The sequence below is a fragment of the Esox lucius genome, chromosome 6 (genome assembly GCF_011004845.1).
Source record: "Esox lucius isolate fEsoLuc1 chromosome 6, fEsoLuc1.pri, whole genome shotgun sequence".
Lineage (NCBI taxonomy): Eukaryota > Metazoa > Chordata > Actinopteri > Esociformes > Esocidae > Esox > Esox lucius.
In genome coordinates this window covers 21,686,257-21,710,647 of record NC_047574.1, presented here as the reverse complement: position 1 = coordinate 21,710,647, position 24,391 = coordinate 21,686,257, and the positions used below count along the sequence as shown (strand labels likewise).

Genomic DNA, 24,391 nt, shown 5'->3' with positions numbered 1-24,391 from the left:
AAAGACACCAATAATACCAATAAATACAATTGTTTAATCATACCAAACTTACCATAAATGCATGTTGGAGTTGAGCTTGTTCCTCAAAGGAGTTACCACTGCAGAGAGAAATAACCACACAATCATTTGATGTACTGACAAATTGCCAAAATAAAAGGTTTACAAATACATGTAGGTCCACATTTTCATTGTAATATGTGATTTTGTACATTTTAGAAAACATCACCGCAAAATCTAATTTTAGTTTTTAGTGTGTCAAGTATTTTCCAGGATACAGAACAGCAGCTCTTACAAGCGGCTCTTCATATTTGACAACGGAGAGCCAGGCAGAGGAAATATTCCAATAACTTGGACATAAGCGCTCTGCTCTTGTCTGTTCCACCTCATGAGCCTTTTTCCCTCTGCACAGCCATCATTGCATTGTGTTGTTTGTTATTCTTAAATGCAAAAAGCAATATTTCAGCATGACCTCTTCTATTTGAGGGTCGGTGCCTGCCTCAGTCTAGGCGACAGGAGTGTGTGTGTTTAATAACTTTTAGTAGCATTGCTAGGCAACCAACAATGAGTGCTGTATGGCACCGTTGGCCAAGCATGACCTTGGATTTAAAGAAACAATTGTGTAACGGGGTGAAATGGTAAAGCATCCTATCCACCCATGTTATGCGTTTCGGTTGTCACTAAGTTAAAAAAAAAGAATGGTGCTGTAGGAGGGCAGTACCATTCCATTAGAGGGGTGGGCAGTCAAAACTTTATCAAACTTTTATTATTTGATTAAATAAATCTTTCTTGCAAAATAAGATGGCAGTTGCGTTAAAATGTAAATGTACCTTTCTGTGACGGTGGATACAATCGTTTCATCCAATAACATTTTGTACATTGTGATCTTCCCTATTTGCATATTTGTGCAGTATGCTCTTCAGCCCAAAGTATACAACTGATGAGCAGGTTTGTTTAAGCTCAAAATAAATGAATGCATGATTCAGTTATGTCAAGGGATTATTGTACTGTATTACTTCCCAAAAGTAAGACATCTGTTTGAGTTTTACATAGTTCATAAACTGATACGTGTAGCTGGGTTTGTAGGACAGACTGACTATTGAATGTTGTTTAAATATGGATTTTAAGTTTCACTAGTTTTATTTTCAAATATACTTAACATAAAAGAACAATATAGTTGAATGCTATGCAGGTTTTATTGCGCCTTTGAAATATTGTGTGTAACCTGGAAGTGTTTTGAACTTCGCTGAAAGATTTCATGTATTCTGTCCCATTAGTGGACGCCATGACCGTCTTGTCAAAAGCCTGTTATTTACTGTGACATATTTCTGCTACAGGTATGTCACTTTGCTGCATTGGTTTTATTTCTTTTATCTACCCATATCTTATTGTACATTTACATTGTGATTACACAAGAGTCCGGAAGATTCAAATGATGAGCAGTGAATGGAGTGACAGTCTTGTCAAAAGCCTGTTCTATTTTGTGGAGAGCCACCCCATAGGGGGAGCTCTGCTCCTAGTGGTTTACCCTTGCTGCACTAGGGACAGCTACCCTGAGAATCTGAATGTACAAACTCAGCCAACGAGTTATATACTGTGGGGAGAACAAGTATTTTATACACTGCCGATTTTGCAGGTTTTCCCACTTACAAAGCAGGTAGAAGTCTGTAATTTGTATCATAGGTACTCTTCAACTGTGAGTAATGGAATGAAAAATGAAAATCCAGAAAATCACATTGTATGATTTGTAAGTAATTAATTTGCATTTTATTGCATGACATAAGTATTTAATACATCAGAAAAGCAGAACTTAATATTTGGTACAGAAATCTTAGTGCAATTACAGAGATCATACATTTCCTGTAGTTCTTGACCAGGTTTGCACACACTGCAGCAGGGATTTTGGCCCACTCCTCCATACAGACCTTCTCCAGATCCTTCAGGTTTCGGGGCTGTAGCTGGGCAAATACGGACTTTCAGCTCCCTCCAAAGATTTTCTATTGGGTTCAGGTCTGGAGACTGGCTAGGCCACTCCAGGACCTTGAGGTGCTTCATATGGAGCCACTCCTTAGTTGCCATGGCTGTGTGTTTCGGGTCGTTGTCATGCTGGAAGACCCAGCCATGATCCATCTTCAATGCTCTTACTGAGGGAAGGAGGTTGTTGACAAAGATCTCGCGATACATGGCCCCATCCATCCTCCCCTGAATACGGTGCAGTCATCCTGTCCCCTTTGTAGAAAAGCATCCCCAAAGAATGACGTTTCCACCTCAATGCTTCACGGTTGGGATGGTGTTCTTGGGATTGTACTCATCCTTCTTTTTCCTCCAAATACGCGGAAGAGGGCCGACCTTGATTTTCTCTTCCTCTGACCCAGGTTGACGGACCCCCTCCCTTGGAGACGGTGGAGGGCGTGTTCTCCTCTGTGTCCATGGGTGACGAGGACTCTCCTCTGTTCTCTCCTCAGGAACGGTCTTGTTCTTGCTGTGATTTCAGTGGGATCGTGTGGCGGGGTAAAACCTGCGAAATGGGTAAAACCTACGAAATGGCGAGTGCTGTGCCTTTCTGATTTCTGAAAGGTTGCTTGTCATGTGATGTCTGGGTCTGAGGACCTCGGTCACATGACCACCTCAGTCTGACTCCTGGTGCCAGAGGTTCTCGGTGTCAGAGTGGATGACGTCATTACTGCACCTGTTCCTCTACTGCCCGGCATAGGGCCCATTGGAAACCAAGGGTTACGGCCGACTCGCTTTGGCCTGCCCACTTTTTTTGACAAAAGCACCATGTTGTTAGTGTCGCCGGTAACCAAGGGTTACGGCCGACTCTTCCAGGCATTTGTGATTTTAACGCTGGGTTGCAACGGTGGCGAGGGCTGTTGAAGCACACAGGGTTTGTCTCCCGTGCCACAGCTGAATTAGCTCCCGATCTCTCTGCATTGTCAAGAGGGGAAATGAAGATGCTCTCTCAGTCCAGTTGGCTAGATCAAACGTTGACGGTGGGTTATGCAACACAGTTTCATCTATCCCCGCCCCCCTTCTTGGGGGTGGTGGTGATGATGATGTTGGCTTCCTCGAAGAAGGCAGCTGCTATGTCATTAGAAAGCTGCTGGCGAAGGATGCTGTGACAGTGGTGCCCCACGGGTGGGAGGAGGGGCCATATTCTCCTTACTTCTTGATGCCAAAAAGACGGGGGGAGAGAGGCCGATTTTGGGTCTACGCATCCTCAACAGGGCATAGCCAAATGGCCCAACCAAATGCTCACTACGAAACGCTTGTTGGCATGCGTTCATCCAAACCATTTCCGCAGAAGAGTGGATCTAAAGGATGCATCATTTCTTGTTCCAGTAGTCACGCGTCACAGAAAGTTTCTCCGCTTTTCCTTTAAACGACTGCCTAAGAGTTCAAGAGAATCCCGTTCAGGTATGCTCTGGCTCCACGTACAGTGACAGCACATTCGGTCATGTCCCTGCTGGGTCTCATGTTGGCTCCAAACCCATTGTTCCTCTGGGGCTCCTGCACATGCACAGGACGCAGAGGTAGCTCACTTAGCTTCGCCTGGACTTGGTCCATCTTCTTCAAAAGCAGTTATCGGCCCCGGCCTCCGCAGAACACAATATTACCCATTGAAGAGTTCCATTGGGCAGAGTGTCCTCTTACATTCCTGTGTATACAGATGTATCTCTGACTGGTTGGGGGGGGGGGGGCGTGGTGTGGTCCCAGTCAGGGACACACATAAATGGCCTAGTGCTGAAACCAGTTCTGTTGGTCATGCGCCACTTCGCGCCAATGAGTCGGGACGGCGATGTGTTGGTGTGGTCGGACAACAGAACAGCGGTGGCCTATATCTATCGCCAAGGAGGAGTCAGATCTCCTGCACTCCATTGGTTGGCGGAGGAATTGTGGATGCTGTACCTGGACATTGTTAACGTGTTATGGAGCTGGCTTGGGACAGCGTTTCCTCTTAGGAACTCATCGGCTGAGATCTGTGGTTCATGCCAGAGTTCCCCAATGGGATTTGTCTTAAGTGTTTGATACGCCATGTGTGGCACCTTTCGAGTCTATTGAAGAGATCTTGTGGTAAATGTCACTAAAAACGTCTCACCTACTTGCGAGTGAGTGATTTGTGTGCTCTGTCGATGTGCATGGACTGTCCCTCAATCTCTGGGGATTGGCCCAATCCGTCTTTCTTGCCGAAGATTGTGAAGAGCTCATTCAAGTTCTGGGCTCTCTCTCCTCCTGCATTTGAGGGAGAGCGGGAGTGTCTCCATCGGTTGTGCCTGGTCCGCATGGCAGAGTCGAGTGACACCTCAGCTGTTCGTGTTACATGGCGCTTTGGCGTTGGGCACGGCCCTGTCTACACAGTGGCTGGCTCACTGGCTTCAGGAAGCGATTGAGTTGGCTTGAGGTGAAGGGGGCATCTTTTGACTTTTGGAGTCTGAGCGCATTACACTCGTGGCATGTCTGCTTCTGCTGCTCTTTTAAGAGATGTTGGGGTAGAGGGCATTTGTGAGGCAGCGTTGTCATCGAAACCTTCCCCTTTTATCCACTACTATCTTGTGGACATGTCCTTGGATTCTCTTGCCCAGACTGTGCTTGGTGTTGCCAAGGGGACGTGTTGAGAGGTGAGACAGGTGACATATGGTACTTCGAAGGGGTATAATTTTTTCCAGTCGTCTCTTTGTCTGGGAGACTATTCATATGAATTGTCTGTTAGTGCTCGTAGCTGGTTACAGCGTTCATGTTTGGCTGCCTGCTTGTCTGTTGACAGGCGTGAAGGCGCCATGGACACGATTGATGCCACAGTGAGTGCATTTTTGTGGTGGGATATGGCCATGCTTGGTTTTAGTCGGACTTGACTTGATTACCTTTGGGTATATTTGGGTCTGTCAGGGAGAATATCTTGACAGTATGTAGCTCCTATGGGGCGGAGCTCCACGACATGGAACGATAGTTACCAGAGTTATGTAACTACAGTTCTATGAGTAGAGCGGACCCCAATAAAGCTTTTTGTCCCCCGAAAATCGCCTGAAGTTTGGGAGGATGATCAGTGGGATTTCTCTCCTAATATATACGCTGCTGCACTTAAACAGAACAATCTCAAACTAGGTTGGTCATCTCCAACCAAATCAAAAACTTGTAATTATGTTGTGAAAGTGTGATGTAATCCGCATTCCCCAGGACCCAGAATGCATTGCCCAAATTAATAAATTTTTACTATGATGCCCCCTATCTATTTTCTTAGTGATCAAATGTATGACAGTATAGCATTCAGCTACGCGACACATTTATTGTTGTATTTAAATCCACCAAAAATCCCCACACAAGATTCAACACAATAGCCGTTGAAAATCAAACGATGGCCATCGTTAAGCTTGGAAGCAACGAATGAGATGCAAAGCAGACAATACAGCAGCTTTCCTTGACTTCAAGTTGAAGTAATCTCTCAATGCCTAACAGTTGGCTAGGGTCGGTGTAAGCCACATTTCCTCAACATTGCATTTGCTTATCAAATTGAGCGAGAACAGTAAAAAGTCAAGGTGGGAGGAAGGATGCATTTCTATACATGACGTACCATGATCTGCTCCGAGCAGGCAACATTCTGGTAGCATGTTCGGATGTCGTGTGTTAACCTCCACTTTTATGGAAACATTATTTCCTTCAGCATTGCAGATCAAGGATTTGTTGACCATAACACAAAGGGAACAATGACAGACGTTAGTGTACAGTGAAGCAATAAGGAACAAGGGTGTGTGGTATGTGGCCAGTGTACCATGGCTTAGAACTGTGATGCCCATTTTGAATTTGATGCCAACACATTTCAAAAACATTGGGACAGTGGCATGTTTTCCATTGTATTGCATCACAGTACTCTGTAAGGAACTGAGGAGACCAATTGTAGTTTTGTAAGTGAAATGTATTCCCATTCTTGCTTGATATAGGATTTCAGCTGCTCAACAGTTTGGGGTCTCCTTTGTTGTATTTTTCATTTCATAATGCGCCAAATGTTTTCAATGGGGGATAGGACTGGACTGCAGGCAGGACAGTTTAGCACCCGGACTCTTTTAATATGGAGCCATGCTGTTGTAATACATGCAGGATGTGTTTTGGCATGGTCTTGCTGAAATAAGCAATGCAAAAGGCATTGCTGAAAAATACATTGTCTGGATGGCCTGTATATATTGTTCAGCATTAATTGTGCCCTCACAGATGTGCAAGTCATCCATGCCATGTGCGCTAATGCACCCCCATACCATCACGGAGGCTGGCTTTTGAACTGTGCACTGATAAGATGCCGGATGGTCCCTCTCCTCTTTAGTCTGGAGGCCACGGCGTCTATGATTCCCAAAAATAATTTCATCAGACCACAGGACAGTGTTTTTCGGAAGTGTTTCTGAGCCGAAGCAGTGATTTCCACTACAGAATCATGTCTGTTTTAAATGCAGTACTGCCTGAGTGCCCGAAGAACAAGGCCATCCAATATTGTTTTTCAGCCATGTTGCATTCGTACAGAGATTTCTCTGGATTCTCTGAATCTTTTAATGATATTATGTGCTGTAGATGATGAGATCCCCAAACCCCTTGTAATTTTATGTTATAAAACGTTATGCTTAAATTGTTGCACTATTTGCCTGCCTAGTCTTTCACATGGTGAACCCCTCCACATCTTTACTTCTGAAAGACTCATTCTCTCTCGAATGCTCTTTTTATACCCAATCATGTTACTGACCTGTTGCCAATTAACCTAATTAGTTGATAATGTTCCACCAGGTTATTTTTTTTATCATTATACAACTTTTCTAGTCTTCTGTTGCCCCTGTCCCATCTTTTTTTAAACTGGTCCTGGCATCAAATTCAAAGGGGGCATTTATTTTTCAAGAAATTATAACATTTCCCAGTTTCAACATTGAATATGTTGTCTTTGTACAATTTTCTATTAAATATAGGGTTTACATTTTTTGTACATCATTGCATTTTGTATTTATTTCCATTTTACACAGCGTCCCAATTTTTTTGGAAACGGGGTTGTACCATGGCTATGAGTTGAGTTCTTAGGCACAACGCATTGTGGAATGCATGGACACAGCGATTAGCCATATCACAAAACCCTGAGATCCCTTACTGCGCTTGTAAACCATTTTCCAACATAATTAGAGCAGCAAAAAGTTATGTCATACATGTGTAATATTGTTTCATATACCATGCCTATCAGCCAATCAGGATTCAATATACCACACATCCTTGCGCCTTATTGCTAACAAATTCCAATGGCTTTTAGCCAATCAGCATTCAAGACTCAAATCACCTGGTTGATAATTATCAAACAATAATGAAAGACGTCTTATTGACATATAGTGCTTAACTATGAACATCGGGGATATACCAAAAACACCTAAGGTTCCTTTAGAAAATTGTTACCAACAACAATGAATACACTGTTATACCATAGCTTTCAGCCAATCAGCTTTCAGGTGTCAAACCACCCAGTTTATCAATATATAGATAATAGAAATAGAGGTTACTTGATAAGTGTACATGACCATTCATTATGTGCAAGGGTTCTTTTATTTAGTGTATTGTACATGGTATGGTTCTGTTGTTTAGTTTAGTATACATGACCATTCATTATGCTCAAGAGTTCTGTTATTTAGTTCAATGTACATGACATTCATTATGGTCTATAGAGGTCTGTAGGTAGTTAGTGTGTGTGCGTGTGTGTGAGATGGCTGTGATTTTACCGATGACAATTCTCCTCATGGTGTCTGCTCTGCTGGGTTTCTCTGGCTCTAAAACCCAGGTCTTTTGATCAATCTCATCTAGAACCGCCCAGAACTCGGCCAGAGATTCTAGAAGCAGCAGGAACTGAGTGTGAACATGGGTAAGAGAACTCTGTATGGGACACAGAACAGAACAAGTATGACAACCTCAACAGTAAACATGTCGTCCCCCACTAATAAAGCAGCGCCCCCGTTGGGCCAATCAGTGGCTGAGGTATTGTTTGACCTATGTATGCACAACTGATTACCATAGTTTTGTAAATGCCAGATTGTTATTGCAAGACACATCATTCACCCAAGTTTGGTTAAAATTGGGCCAGTGGTGTCTGAGATTTCAGTTGATTACTGCATGGCCCCCTTGGGCCAATCAGTGTAATTTTGTAAATGCAGGATGTCTGTGGCAAGACATCATCAACATTTCATCATAGTTGGTTGCCTGACGACACTAGCTGAAATCATCTTCTGCCCCATCATCTGCTACATATTTCCGGAGACTCATTCCACTGCAGTCGTTTAGGCGAGGGATTGTAAAACGTTTATACATTATGATGCACCAATTGTCTTTTGAGTGGCAATAAGTGTCGAGTGGTGTAACACACAAGACAAAGAATAAGAAATGTAATAATAATACTATCTTCAAAACATGTAACTGCATGTAGACGTGTGTCCAGCTTTTTGTAACCAATTTAAAGACATTGACGGTAATGAAGGAATTATGTAGGAATATTTCTATTAGAGGGCTTACTGACGGGGTATATCCTGTATTTGACACCCTTATCTTCACAGCAGAGAGAATGTGGCTGTATTCAATCACATATTCTGCAATTGTACACATTTGGCCATTACGAGCCATGATAAAAAAAAGAATTACTCTTATGTTAATGCATTTTTACATTGCTATCTTGGGTTCCCTATACACTGCTCAGAAAAAATAAGGGAACACATAAACCACACATCGGGTCTCGACAGGGGCGTTGGACTGGGGGGAAAAGGGGTACTAAGTATATAGGGCCCTAATGTGTAGAGGGGCCCTCAAAAAATGTTTGAATCTTGAATAAAGTGGGGAGGGGCCCTCAGAGACCGCCTATGTACAGGGCCCAGAATTTTGTGCTACATCCATGGGTCTCGATAAACGAAATATATTAAAGATCGAAATCTTTACTGTACATTGTGTAATTCATTGAGAACTAAATTATGTAGCAATGGTCAATGGATACCAAAATCACCAAATGATTGAGGGCTGGAATCAAACTCACAACACAAATCAAAGTAACCAATGGAAATCACAGGCTGTTCCAACGTGTGTGAATTTCATCACGGCAACTCATAATGTGACTCAGTAGTGCGCATGGCCCCCATGTGCCTGTATGCACTCTCGACAACGTCTGGGCATGCTCCTGATGAGAACCTGGATGGTATCCTGGGGGATCTCTTCTGACCTGGATCAGTGAGCTTCTGGACAGTCTGTGGTGCAACAGACAAATGCACAGATACATAACGTCCCAGACGTTATTAATTGGATTCAGGTCTGGGGAACGTGAGGACCAGTCAGTGGCATCAATGCCTTCATCATCCAGGAACTGCCTACACACTCTGGCCACATGAGGCCGGGTATTGTCCTGCACCAGGAGGAACCCAGGGCCCACTGCACCATCGTAATGTCTGACGATGGGTCTGAGGATTTCATCCTGGTACCTAACAGCAGTCAGGGTACCGTTGGCTAGCACTTGGAGGTCTGTGCAACCCTCCAAGGATATGCCTCCCAAGACCATCACTGATTCTTCTCCGGTGAATGCCAAACAAGTTGCACAATGCTGGGCTGTGAGCACAGGTCCCATTAGAGGACGTCAGTCCCTCAAGGAGTCAGTTTCTGACAGTTTGGTCAGAAACATGCACAGCCGTAGCCCGCTAGAGGTAATTTTGTAGGGAACCTGGCAGTGCTCCTCCTGTTCATCCTCACACACAGGAGCAGATACCGGTCATGCTGGTGGGTTGATGCCCTTCTATGGCCCTGTCCAGCTCTCCTCATGCAATGACCCGTCTCCTGGTATATCCTCCATGCTGTTGAGACCGTACTGGGAGACACAACAAACCTTCTTGGGACAGCACCTATGGATGTGCCATCCTGGAGGAGCTGGACTACCTGTGCAACCTGAATGGGCTGCAGGTACCGCCTCATGCTACCAGTAGTGACAAGAGAAAAGCAAAACGCAAAACTAGAGAAGAATCAGTCAGGAAGGATAAGGAGCAAGTGCTTGTGGCCACCACCTGCAAAACCTTTTTAGGGGTTGTCTTGCTGTTGCCTTTCCAGTGCACCTGTTCCCACTTTCATTTGCACCAAAACAGGTGACACTGATTCACAAATGCTTGTGCTTTCTATCTGGATAGAAAAATATATGGAGTTAACTGACTTTGTGTTATACTGTGATGATTACGTGTTCCCTTAATTTTTTATTTTCCCATGTAGAGTTGGACATATGTAACATTTCAATTGGTTACATTAGCCCCCCCTTTGGGACTATAGCAAATGCTTATCACTCATTCATTTGGTTTTGTCAAAATTGGGCCAAGCATGTCTGAAAGACAAAGCCATAATCACTCTTCAAATCATCATGGGGACAACTAGAGTTCAAAGCGGTAACCACTTCATTTTAAGGGCTTACTCATGACACTCAGTTAAGATTAGTGGCTGCAAAAATACTTCTCTAATGATGAGTAAATAGTTGGAATGTGGGAGTGATATTCCTGAATGCAGTACTTTATACACGTTATAAATACCTTAAGTGTTACCAGATGTAAGTAGATAGAAATACGATCTTTCTGCAAATCATAGCCTATGGTCTGACCTTGGAGAGAATGACATGTAACCTAATTATTCTCTCTGTATTAATATTGACCGCAACATTACATACAAGCTATTTCAACCACCAAAGTTGTGCAGTGGAACGGTTGGTGAAAACTGTACAAACAAGACTTACACAGTGATTGTACCTTTTAATATTTATAAGATTGAGATGCAGTCACAGACTCAAAAAAATCTATTTCCCTCAAACAAAATCAGGTTATTATATTAGCCCACCCCCTCCCCACCAAAACACACCACAGAGGGACCCACACAAGTGAGAGAGGGAGAGAGGTGGGGACAGAAAAAAGAGAAGAAAAATAAACCAGAGAAAAATGAACCAAAAATTACAGGTCATTGTGCCAGCACAGTGCACACAATTTAGCATCACACAGGTGCAGAGACTCTGCAATTACTGGCCAATTAATGCCAGTGGCGTGATTATGGTTACGCATCCATAGAAATACAGTGGACCCAGTAAAAGGGGGCTTGTTAATTGAATTCCTGCTGGATTTGAGTGGCAGAATATAAGAGTGTGTCTGTGGAGGACTAAGATCTGCTCAGTGCTCCTTGAGTGCCTCAATTAGGCCTCTTCATGTTGCACCGAGTAAAGACACAGATCCATTCTCGCTACGTGCTCAACTACAAAGTAAACGGGTGTCTAACTTACATAGCAAAACATTGTGAATAAAAGCAATGACGTGGCATGGTTCAAATGGACTGATTCACTATGAATTAATTCCTAATCTTCCTAATGACAACTTGTGTAGACATTGAGGAAGCCGCGACGAATCTGGCCAGGGGTTTCTTCGCCTGGCTGATGGACAGATATAGCTGTGCTCGCCTTATTTCTGACCGGTAGGTCTGGGCGAATGCATCAGTGCACGCACGGACTCACACGCGGGCATCGTGCCTGGCGGAGGCTGTTCCTGCTGTGTCACACCTGCAGCGGACGGTCGGGTGCCCCCGATGGAGGTGCCCAGAATGACGGATCCAGACATGGTGCTTTAAAGCGGCATCAGACGGGTCCTGTATGGTGTACGTCCTGGACGTAGCATTTGCAAGCGTTGTCTGCCTCCTGCTCAGCCCCTCCGCTGTGCACGCCGACCGCAGTGTCCCTCGCCGTCCCTCTCGGTCTTTTCACGCCAATGCTATGTGCCACTTCTTGGCCGCGCGACAGAGCAGGCAATAATTACTCATTCAAATGAACATGTCAGGACAGCCGACAGACAAGCCCTTCCCCCAACAACACACTCACGCACGCGCGCACACACACACCACCCCCCACACACTCCTCTAACAGTGCAGGAGGAATCCATCAGCTGCCCAGCAGACAGACAGAATCCGTACGGCAATGCTGTACTGAGCTGGTGTTCTCTGTAAGGCTGCAATGTACCACATCAACACACACTGACACCCATGTAGAGACACACAGCACAGGGATAACACGGCGTACAAAGAAAGAGAAAAGCTGTCAGTGTATGAAGCTGAATATTAAATGGTTTCATTCTGCAGCCTAGGGTAGCTACAAGGACTGAATTAGCTAGCTGTTGCGAGTTTTTTGACAAAGCTATCAGTGGAATTCAAATGCGACTTAAACACAAACGTCCGTTTAAACTTTTATTTGGAACACGAAAGCAAACAGAGAAAAGTACCTTTAATGTGCCCTACGCATGGCCGGACTACTGAACCAGCAAGCAGGGCACGGGCCCCCAACCTCCAGGGTTTGTTTTGGTGGTTGGGGCTCCTGGGAGATCTGTGTACATTACTAGGACATTCTTTTTCAAAATGTTTCTCATGGTAAAAAAAAACACCTACAGAAAAGCGAAATTTGAAACCTGGAATTATGCATACAGTGGGGAACAAGTATTTGATACACTGCCAATTTTGCAGGTTTTCCTACTTACAAAGCATGTAGAGGTCTGTAATTTTTATCATAGGTAATTCAACTGTGAGAGAACAAAAATCCAGAAAGTCACATTGTAAGATTTTTTTTATAATTAATTTGCATTTTATTGCATGACATAAGTATTTGATCACCTACCAACCAGTAAGAATTCCAGCTTTCACAGACCTGTTCGTTTTTCTTTAAGAAGCCCTCCTGTTCTCCACTCACCTGTATTAACTGCACCTGATTGAACTCGTTACCTGTATAAAAGACAACTGTCCACACACTCAATCAAACAAAGTCCAACTTTTCCACAATGGCCAAGACCAGAGAGCTTTGTAAGGACATCAGGGATAAAATTGTAGATGTGCACAAGGCTGGAATGGGCTACAGGACAATAGGCAAGCAGCTTGGTGAGAAGGCAACAACTGTTGGTGCAATTACTAGAAAATGGAAGAAGTTCAAGATGACGGTCAATCTCCCTCTGTCTGGGGCTCCATGCAATATATCACCTCGTGGGGCATCAATGATCATGAGGAAGGTGAGGGATCAGCCCAGAACTACACGGCAGGACCTGGTCAATGACCTGAAGAGTGCTGGGACCACAGTCTCAAAGAAAACCATTAGTAAGACACTACGCCGTCATGGATAAAAATCCTGCAGCGCACGCAAGGTCCCCCTGCTCAAGCCAGCGCATGTCCAGGCCCGTCTGAAGTTTGCCAATGACCATCTGGATGATCCAGAGGAGGAATGGGAGAAGGTCATATGGTCTGAGGAGACAGAAATCAAGCTTTTTGGTCTAAACTCCACTCGCCATGTTTGGAGGAAGAAGAAGGATGAGTACAACCCCAAGAACACCATCCCAACCGTGAAGCATGAAGGTGGAAACATCATTCTTTGGGGATGTTTTTCTGCAAAAGGGGACAGGACGACTGCACCGTATTGAGAGGAGAATGGTTGGGGCCATGTATCGCAAGATCAGTAAGAGCATTGAAGATGGGTCGTGGCTGGGTCTTCAAGCATGACAATGACGCGAAACACATAGCCAGGGCAACTAAGGAGTGGCTCCGTATGAAGCATCTCAAAGTCCTGGAGTGGCCTAGCCAGTCTCCAGACCTGAATCCAACAAAAAATCTTTGGAGGGAGCTGAAAGTCTGTATTGCCCAGCGACAGCCCTGAAACCTGAAGGATCTGGAGAAGGTCTGTATGGAGGAGTTGGCCAAAATCCCTGCTGCAGTGTGTGCAAACCTGGTCAAGAACTACAGGAAATGTATTATCTTTTTAATTGCAATCAAAAGTTTCTGAACCAAATATTAAGTTCTGCTTTTCTGATGTATCAGATACTTATGTCATGCAATAAAATGCTAATTAATTACTTAAAAATCATAAAATTTTTGTTTTAGATTCCGTCAGTCACAGTTGAAGTATCGATGATAAAAATGAAAGACTTCTACATGCTTTGTACGTGGGAAAACCTGCAAAATCGGCAGTGTATCAAATACTTGTTCTCCCCACTTTACAAGCTAACTATAGCCTCTGCTAATTGAACCTACATTTTTAAGGAGATTCTAGATCTTTCCCCCAGAGCATATATCCCCCATGTGTTTTCACAGCATTTTCAGTGTTTTGGTCAAGTTCCATTGAAACCCTTATCTATTCTATTCAAATGTCCCATGACTCTCAGTCATGGGACATCAATAAAAATCGGTAACCAAACCCTGTCAGATTTCAGTTTAAATGTAACTCCCTAACACAACTGGATCAAATATAACTGGGTTAAAAAAGAAAATATTGAAGTATAACATTTTAAACAGTAAAACCTGGAATTATACATACCAAATATTTAGTCTATAACATTTTACACCTCAATTCATTATCTTTTTAGCCTACTGTAGTTACATTTGAAACACAACTTTCTCTCTTAGCCCAATGCCAAAATGTGTTGACATTTTAGTAAAAATAGGAAAAAAAAGGTTGTTGACTCAGGATCAAATACCTGGTACTATGTCATCATGTTCACCCTTTTAATCAGCAAAAAAAGTCTGTTTGGTGGATACACACTGGTGTGAAAATGTAATGATAATTTTTTGCTATGGTGGAAACCATGGGAATCAATGTGTGAAGTGATAAAACAAAGTTTGCTCACACTACCTGTGCAGTCCAGGTCATGGCCAGAGGAACAGGCAGGTCTGCAGTGCACACTGGGGCCTCTAGAGGGTGCTGTGAATAGAAAGGAAACACACCTTAACATCCTGGTTAGCCAACGTAGCTACATATGGTTTTCTCTGGGTACCTGTTCACAGCACCATACGTACTGGTGACGTTTTCTTTTACCCTTAAGTTAAACAACAATTTCCCCTTAAAGTCTCTTTCCACATCTCCCTTTTCGTCAGATCACCCCGCCAAGTCCTACCTTCCCCTCTTTGACTGGGCCCCTGTCCGGGGTGACCTGGTTGGGGAAGAACAGCCGACGAGGCAGCTGGGCCACAGGGAGAATCAAGGCTATTTTTACCCAGTGACGGGGCGGGCATGTGGGCAAACAGGCATGTGAGCACAGGGTGAAACCGACTACCTCCTACGGAAATCATCTGTGCCAGCTACCGCTGACCTGCCATGCTGCCACCCTGCTCAGCAATATCTAACCCGGCACTGTCACCCTGCTACGCCCAGAAGAAGCCCACTATGTAGACAAGATATCTGCGCTCAACTGATCAAGATGTACTAGTCCCTCCATGGCCTTCTTAGTAGTTTGAAGAAGACAGCAGATATGTACTGGTAGTAGACATGGCCTTATCTCACTCTACTCCGGTCCTGGGAGATGATATCATGAAACTCAATCTAAAGAGGATGTCTCTACAGTGTCACGTCACAGTGTGTAGACACCGCTCACACTGACTTCACCAAACATGCTTGCCCTGGATGTAAGTCTTCAACCACAGCATTTATATTTAAAAAGTACTGTTTAAGTCTTTTCTTTTTTGGATTTTTACCAAATGTGCATTTACTTCTGGGCTTTAGTTTAGCTGTACATATGAAGAATTGTAGACTGCAACAGAATGTGCCGTGTTCGCTTACCTTGGGCTTCAGTTTGACTGTAACAACATGCTGGCGTCCTGAGGAGTCCTCTGCCTTCAGTCTCAATGTACGGAACTCTGTGTCAATGAACACCAATCTGCAAATACACAACCCCACAACGAATTATTAAACACGGAGAGAGTCAGTCACACACCGCATTATTAAAAACGGAGAGTCAGTCACACACCGCATTATTAAACACGGAGAGTCAGTCACACACCGCATTATTAAACACGGAGAGTCAGTCACACACCGCATTATTAAACACGAAGAGTCAGTCACACACCGCATTATTGAACACGGACAGAGTCAGTCACACACCGCATTATTAAACACGGAGAGTCAGTTACACACCGCATTATTAAGCACGGAGAGTCAGTCACACACCGCATTATTAAACACGGAGAGTCAGTCACACACCGCATTATTAAACACGGAGAGTCAGTCACACACCACATTATTAAACACGGAGAGAGTCAGTCACACACCGCATTATTAAACACGAACAGAGTCGGTCACACACCGCTTTATTAAACTCAGACAGAGTCAGTCACACACCGCATTATTAAACACGGACAGAATCAGTCACACACCACATTATTAAACACAGAGAGTCAGTCACACACCGCATTATTAAACACGGACAGAGTCAGTCACACACCGCATTATTAAACACGGACAGAGTCAGTCACACACCGCATTATTAAACACGGACAGAGTCGGTCACACACCGCATTATTAAACACGGACAGAGTCGGTCACACACCGCATTATTAAACACGGACAGAGTCAGTCACACACCGCATTATTAAACACGGACAGAGTCGGTCACACACCGCATTATTAAACACGAACAGAGTCGGTCACACACCGCATTATTAAACACGGACAGAGTCAGTCACACACCGCATTATTAAACACGAACAGAGTCAGTCACACACCGCATTATTAAACACGGACAGAGTCGGTCACACACCGCATTATTAAACACGAACAGAGTCGGTCACACACCGCATTATTAAACACGGACAGAGTCGGTCACACACCGCATTATTAAACACGAACAGAGTCAGTCACACACCGCATTATTAAACACGGACAGAGTCAGTTACACACCGGATTATTAAACACGGACAGAGTCAGTCACACACCGGATTATTAAACACGGACAGAGTCGGTCACACACCGCATTATTAAACACGAACAGAGTCGGTCACACACCGCATTATTAAACACGGACAGAGTCGGTCACACACCGGATTATTAAACACGGACAGAGTCGGTCACACACCGCATTATTAAACACGGACAGAGTCAGTCACACAACGCATTATTAAACACGGAGAGTCAGTCACACAACGCATTATTAAACACGGACAGAGTCAGTCACACAACGCATTATTAAACACGGAGAGTCAGTCACACACCGCATTATTAAACACGGAGAGTCAGTCACACACCGCATTATTAAACACGGAGAGTCAGTCACACACCGCATTATTAAACACGGAGAGTCAGTCACACACCGGATTATTAAACACGGACAGAGTCAGTCACACACAGGATTATTAAACACGGACAGAGTCAGTCACACACCGGATTATTAAACACGGACAGAGTCAGTCACACACCGCATTATTAAACACGGACAGAGTCAGTCACACACCGCATTATTAAACACGGACAGAGTCAGTCTCACACCGCATTATTAAACACGGACAGAGTCGGTCACACACCGCATTATTAAACACGAACAGAGTCGGTCACACACCGCATTATTAAACACGGACAGAGTCGGTCACACACCGGATTATTAAACACGGACAGAGTCAGTCACACACCGCATTATTAAACACGGACAGAGTCAGTCATACAAACGCATTATTAAACACGGAGAGTCAGTCACACAACGCATTATTAAACACGGACAGAGTCAGTCACACAACGCATTATTAAACACGGAGAGTCAGTCACACAACGCATTATTAAACACGGAGAGTCAGTCACACACCGCATTATTAAACACGGAGAGTCAGTCACACACCGCATTATTAAACACGGAGAGTCAGTCACACACCGGATTATTAAACACGGACAGAGTCAGTCACACACCGGATTATTAAACACGGACAGAGTCAGTCACACACCGCATTATTAAACACGGACAGAGTCAGTTACACACCGGATTATTAAACACGGACAGAGTCAGTCACACACCGCATTATTAAACACGGACAGAGTCGGTCAAACACCGCATTATTAAACACGAACAGAGTCGGTCACACACCGCATTATTAAACACGGACAGAGTCGGTCACACACCGGATTATTAAACACGGACAGAGTCAGTCACACACCGCATTATTAAACACGGACAGAGTCAGTCACACAACGCATTATTAAACACGGAGAGTCAGTCACACAACGCATTATTAAACACGGAGAGTCAGTCACACACCGCATTATTAAACACGGAGAGTCAGTCACACACCGCATTATTAAACACGGAGAGTCAGTCACACACCGGATTATTAAACACGGAGAGTCAGTCACACACCGGATTATTAAACACGGACAGAGTCAGTCACACACCGGATTATTAAACACGGACAGAGTCAGTCACACACCGGATTATTAAACACGGACAGAGTCAGTCACACACCGCATTATTAAACACGGACAGAGTCAGTCTCACACCGCATTATTAAACACGGACAGAGTCAGTCACACACCGCATTATTAAACACGGACAGAGTCAGTCACACACCGCATTATTAAACACGGACAGAGTCAGTCACACACCGCATTATTAAACAGGGACAGAGTCAGTCACACACCGCATTATTAAACACGAACAGAGTCGGTCACACACCGCATTATTAAACACGGACAGAGTCAGTCACACACCGCAATATTAAACACGGACAGAGTCAGTCACACACCGCATTATTAAACACGGACAGAGTCAGTCACACACCGCATTATTAAACACGGAGAGTCAGTCACACACCGCATTATTAAACACGGAGAGTCAGTCACACACCGCATTATTAAACACGGAGAGTCAGTCACACACCGCATAATTAAACACGAACAGAGTCAGTCACACACCGCATTATTAAACACGGACAGAGTCAGTCACACACCGGATTATTAAACACGGACAGAGTCAGTCACACACCGCATTATTAAACACGGACAGAGTCGGTCACACACCGCATTATTAAACACGGACAGAGTCAGTCACACACCGCATTATTAAACACGGACAGAGTCAGTCACACACCGCATTATTAAACACGGACAGAGTCAGTCACACAACGCATTATTAAACACGGAGAGTCAGTCACACACCGCATTATTAAACACGGAGAGTCAGTCACACACCGCATTATTAAACACAAACAGAGTCAGTCACACACCGCATTATTAAACACGGACAGAGTCAGTCACACACCGCATTATTAAACACGGACAGAGTCAGTCACACACCGGATTATTAAACACGGACAGAGTCAGTCACACACCGGATTATTAAACACGGACAGAGTCAGTCACACACCGCATTATTAAACACGGACAGAGTCAGTCTCACACCGCATTATTAAACACGGACAGAGTCAGTCACACACCGCATTATTAAACACGGACAGAGTCAGTCACACACCGCATTATTAAACACGGACAGAGTCAGTCACACACCGCATTATTAAACACGGACAGAGTCAGTCACACACCGCATTATTAAACACGAACAGAGTCGGTCACACACCGCATTATTAAACACGGACAGAGTCAGTCACACACCGCATTATTAAACACGGACAGAGTCGGTCACACACCGCATTATTAAACACGGACAGAGTCGGTCACACACCGCATTATTAAACACGAACAGAGTCGGTCACACACCGCATTATTAAACACGGACAGAGTCAGTCACACACCGGATTATTAAACACGGACAGAGTCAGTCACACACCGGATTATTAAACACGGACAGAGTCAGTCACACACCGCATTATTAAACACGGACAGAGTCAGTCACACACCGCATTATTAAACACGAACAGAGTCGGTCACACACCGCATTATTAAACACGGACAGAGTCAGTCACACACCGCATTATTAAACACGAACAGAGTCAGTCACACACCGCATTATTAAACACGGACAGAGTCAGTTACACACCGGATTATTAAACACGGACAGAGTCAGTCACACACCGGATTATTAAACACGGACAGAGTCGGTCACACACCGCATTATTAAACACGAACAGAGTCGGTCACACACCGCATTATTAAACACGGACAGAGTCGGTCACACACCGGATTATTAAACACGGACAGAGTCAGTCACACACCGCATTATTAAACACGGACAGAGTCAGTCACACAACGCATTATTAAACACGGAGAGTCAGTCACACAACGCATTATTAAACACGGACAGAGTCAGTCACACAACGCATTATTAAACACGGAGAGTCAGTCACACACCGCATTATTAAACACGGAGAGTCAGTCACACACCGCATTATTAAACACGGAGAGTCAGTCACACACCGCATTATTAAACACGGAGAGTCAGTCACACACCGGATTATTAAACACGGACAGAGTCAGTCACACACAGGATTATTAAACACGGACAGAGTCAGTCACACACCGGATTATTAAACACGGACAGAGTCAGTCACACACCGCATTATTAAACACGGACAGAGTCAGTTACACACCGGATTATTAAACACGGACAGAGTCAGTCACACACCGGATTATTAAACACGGACAGAGTCGGTCACACACCGCATTATTAAACACGAACAGAGTCGGTCACACACCGCATTATTAAACACGGACAGAGTCGGTCACACACCGGATTATTAAACACGGACAGAGTCAGTCACACACCGCATTATTAAACACGGACAGAGTCAGTCACACAACGCATTATTAAACACGGAGAGTCAGTCACACAACGCATTATTAAACACGGACAGAGTCAGTCACACAACGCATTATTAAACACGGAGAGTCAGTCACACAACGCATTATTAAACACGGAGAGTCAGTCACACACCGCATTATTAAACACGGAGAGTCAGTCACACACCGCATTATTAAACACGGAGAGTCAGTCACACACCGGATTATTAAACACGGACAGAGTCAGTCACACACCGGATTATTAAACACGGACAGAGTCAGTCACACACCGCATTATTAAACACGGACAGAGTCAGTCACACACCGCATTATTAAACACGGACAGAGTCAGTCACACAACGCATTATTAAACACGGAGAGTCAGTCACACAACGCATTATTAAACACGGACAGAGTCAGTCACACAACGCATTATTAAACACGGAGAGTCAGTCACACAACGCATTATTAAACACGGAGAGTCAGTCACACACCGCATTATTAAACACGGAGAGTCAGTCACACACCGCATTATTAAACACGGACAGAGTCAGTCACACACCGCATTATTAAACACGGAGAGTCAGTCACACACCGCATTATTAAACACGGAGAGTCAGTCACACACCGCATAATTAAACACGAACAGAGTCAGTCACACACCGCATTATTAAACACGGACAGAGTCAGTCACACACCGCATTATTAAACACGGACAGAGTCAGTCACACACCGCATTATTAAACACGGACAGAGTCGGTCACACACCGCATTATTAAACACGGACAGAGTCAGTCACACACCGCATTATTAAACACGGACAGAGTCAGTCACACACCGCATTATTAAACACGGACAGAGTCAGTCACACAACGCATTATTAAACACGGAGAGTCAGTCACACACCGCATTATTAAACACGGAGAGTCAGTCACACACCGCATTATTAAACACAAACAGAGTCAGTCACACACCGCATTATTAAACACGGACAGAGTCAGTCACACACCGCATTATTAAACACGGACAGAGTCAGTCACACACCGGATTATTAAACACGGACAGAGTCAGTCACACACCGGATTATTAAACACGGACAGAGTCAGTCACACACCGCATTATTAAACACGGACAGAGTCAGTCTCACACCGCATTATTAAACACGGACAGAGTCAGTCACACACCGCATTATTAAACACGGACAGAGTCAGTCACACACCGCATTATTAAACACGGACAGAGTCAGTCACACACCGCATTATTAAACACGGACAGAGTCAGTCACACACCGCATTATTAAACACGAACAGAGTCGGTCACACACCGCATTATTAAACACGGACAGAGTCAGTCACACACCGCATTATTAAACACGGACAGAGTCGGTCACACACCGCATTATTAAACACGGACAGAGTCGGTCACACACCGCATTATTAAACACGAACAGAGTCGGTCACACACCGCATTATTAAACACGGACAGAGTCAGTCACACACCGGATTATTAAACACGGACAGAGTCAGTCACACACCGCATTATTAAACACGGACAGAGTCAGTCTCACACCGCATTATTAAACACGGACAGAGTCAGTCACACACCGCATTATTAAACACGGACAGAGTCAGTCACACACCGCATTATTAAACACGGACAGAGTCAGTCACACACCGCATTATTAAACACGAACAGAGTCGGTCACACACCGCATTATTAAACACGGACAGAGTCGGTCACACACCGCATTATTAAACACGGACAGAGTCGGTCACACACCGCATTATTAAACACGGACAGAGTCGGTCACACACCGCATTATTAAACACGAACAGAGTCGGTCACACACCGCATTATTAAACACGAACAGAGTCGGTCACACACCGCATTATTAAACACGGAGAGTCAGTCACACACCGCATTATTAAACACGGAGAGTCAGTCACACACCGCATTATTAAACACGGAGAGTCAGTCACACACCGCATTATTAAACACGGAGAGTCAGTCACACACCGCATTATTAAACACGGACAGAGTCAGTCACACACCGCATTATTAAACACGGACAGAGTCAGTCACACACCGCATTATTAAAAACAGAGAGTCAGTCACACACTGCATTATTAAACATGGACAGAGTCAGTCACACACTGCATTATTAAACACGGAGAGTCAGTCACAAACTGCATTATTACAGAGTCAGTCACACACTGCATTAGTACAGAGTAAGAGTCGGTTACACACTGCATTGCTAAACACATTTAGAGGGTTTGGTTTAGTAGAGGAAAGGCACGTTTCTCCCACTATAGCCCATTAATCCTCCCATAGAGGCAATGAGAAATCCACAATAGAATGTCGCTGTTCTGCCTCAGACACCCTCTAATATACAGCACCAGGTACAGGTGACTTGGAAGGATAGATCTAGGACCAGCTTAACTTTCCCCAATTCTATCCCCTGAGAAATGTCAAACTGACCCTAGATCTGTGTCTCGTGTCTAGATTTCATCCTAGATTTACAGTGCATTAATGGCACTCTGCTGTGGCTGTCATGGCCACATTTCTGCTGGGGATTTATGTGGTAGTCAGTGTGTTCATTGCAACGCACTTCTGAAGGCATGGCGCAGAACAGCATTTCTGACGGGACGCAACTAGGACGCTCATAAAACTGACAAACGTGGGCACACACACACACACACACAGGTCGGTGGGTGGCAACACATGCTTTAAGATAGACAAGCTGTGAATGAACACAGCACAGCTCTCATTTCATCTCGCAACAAACACTTTTACACTCACGCCCGCTTCAGATCGCTCGCACTCAATCAATCGCCCTCTCTTTCATTACAGTGACGATCTATCGAATGGCATCTGCATATCAACATCGTGGTTCTATTGTTGCTCCACACTCCCATCTCCTCGGCTCTGCATTCACCCAGGGCCTCCCGCCCCACAGTAGTCAGGGCTGGCTGGCACTTGGTGTGATAGACACAGCGTGACAGTGTGGGGCCCCACTGTGAAGACTGATGATAGCTGCACAATTGCAACTACAGGAGCGGAGCTGCTTAGGAAGAGATGACATGCACGTGTCTGAGTGAGCAGTGTGTGGACGGGGCTAGCGATACGTGGTGGTGGAATAGTCATTTGTTAAAGTAATGATGAAAACTGTGGCGTTCCGGCTATGGTGTAAAAGTGTCAAAGAGCTGCACAGAAAGCCAGAGACAGTCACGAGCAATTCCACTCAGGGCTCTACAGAAGCATTTATTTTTTATTTTTTATAAGGAGCATGTTTGCTCCTGAAATTGAAAAACGGAGACACACGCAAAGAAATTTAGGAGCACAATTAACTTATCGAGGTAGTTTTAATTGGCGCGAGTTCTGTTAATTAACAACAACAATTAGTGAAAATAAGAGACAAGAACATGCTGAAGATAAATGTCTATTCGCAGGGGATTCCAACCTTTCTGGGTACAAGAGCTTCTTTTAAAAAATGAACCATGCTGCTAGCTCGTCTTTTTTTGGCTTTCAACAAGGCACTTTTAGCTCCTCTGTAACTTTTCCTTAGGTAATTATTGTATAAGAGTACTGCAATACATTTTTCTGTCACTGTGCTCGGTCAAATAAGGGTTAATAAAGGGTCCCTATAAAGTTGGATTTTTTTACTACCATCTATTACAAACATTAAACATACATTTCCAGTATTTCCATATGAGAGTCTGATAGTTGCACTGTGGAGCTCTGCTGCCCACACAAGCTAGTCCCCTTGCATGCTATTTAACCAGTAAGTAGAGGCACATTTCTGTTCACAGACTATGTTCAGAATAGGATACCCAAGCTATCCAGGAGGGAGGCTGGAGATTGAGGGGAAAACAAAGCAGACCCCTC

General features: G+C 44.4%; 1 protein-coding gene across 4 annotated transcripts in view; it reads right to left on the bottom strand.

Moving 5' to 3' along the window:
- The window catches only part of fancl (FA complementation group L), a 33,067-nt gene that overhangs the window by 2,385 nt on the left and 6,291 nt on the right, over positions 1-24,391 (bottom strand). For 2 of the 4 annotated variants that reach the window (XM_010904167.4, XM_010904166.4), the window contains exons 6-10: positions 15,575-15,671; positions 14,651-14,719; positions 7,731-7,881; positions 5,567-5,650; positions 53-98 (exon numbers count right to left, since the gene is read on the bottom strand). In XM_010904167.4, coding sequence (XP_010902469.2) covers positions 53-98; positions 5,567-5,650; positions 7,731-7,881; positions 14,651-14,719; positions 15,575-15,671 — 447 coding nt within the window. The remainder of the gene's footprint in view (positions 1-52; positions 99-5,566; positions 5,651-7,730; positions 7,882-14,650; positions 14,720-15,574; positions 15,672-24,391) is intronic. The other 2 variants (XM_010904168.4, XM_020047501.3) reach the window with 2 other exon arrangements.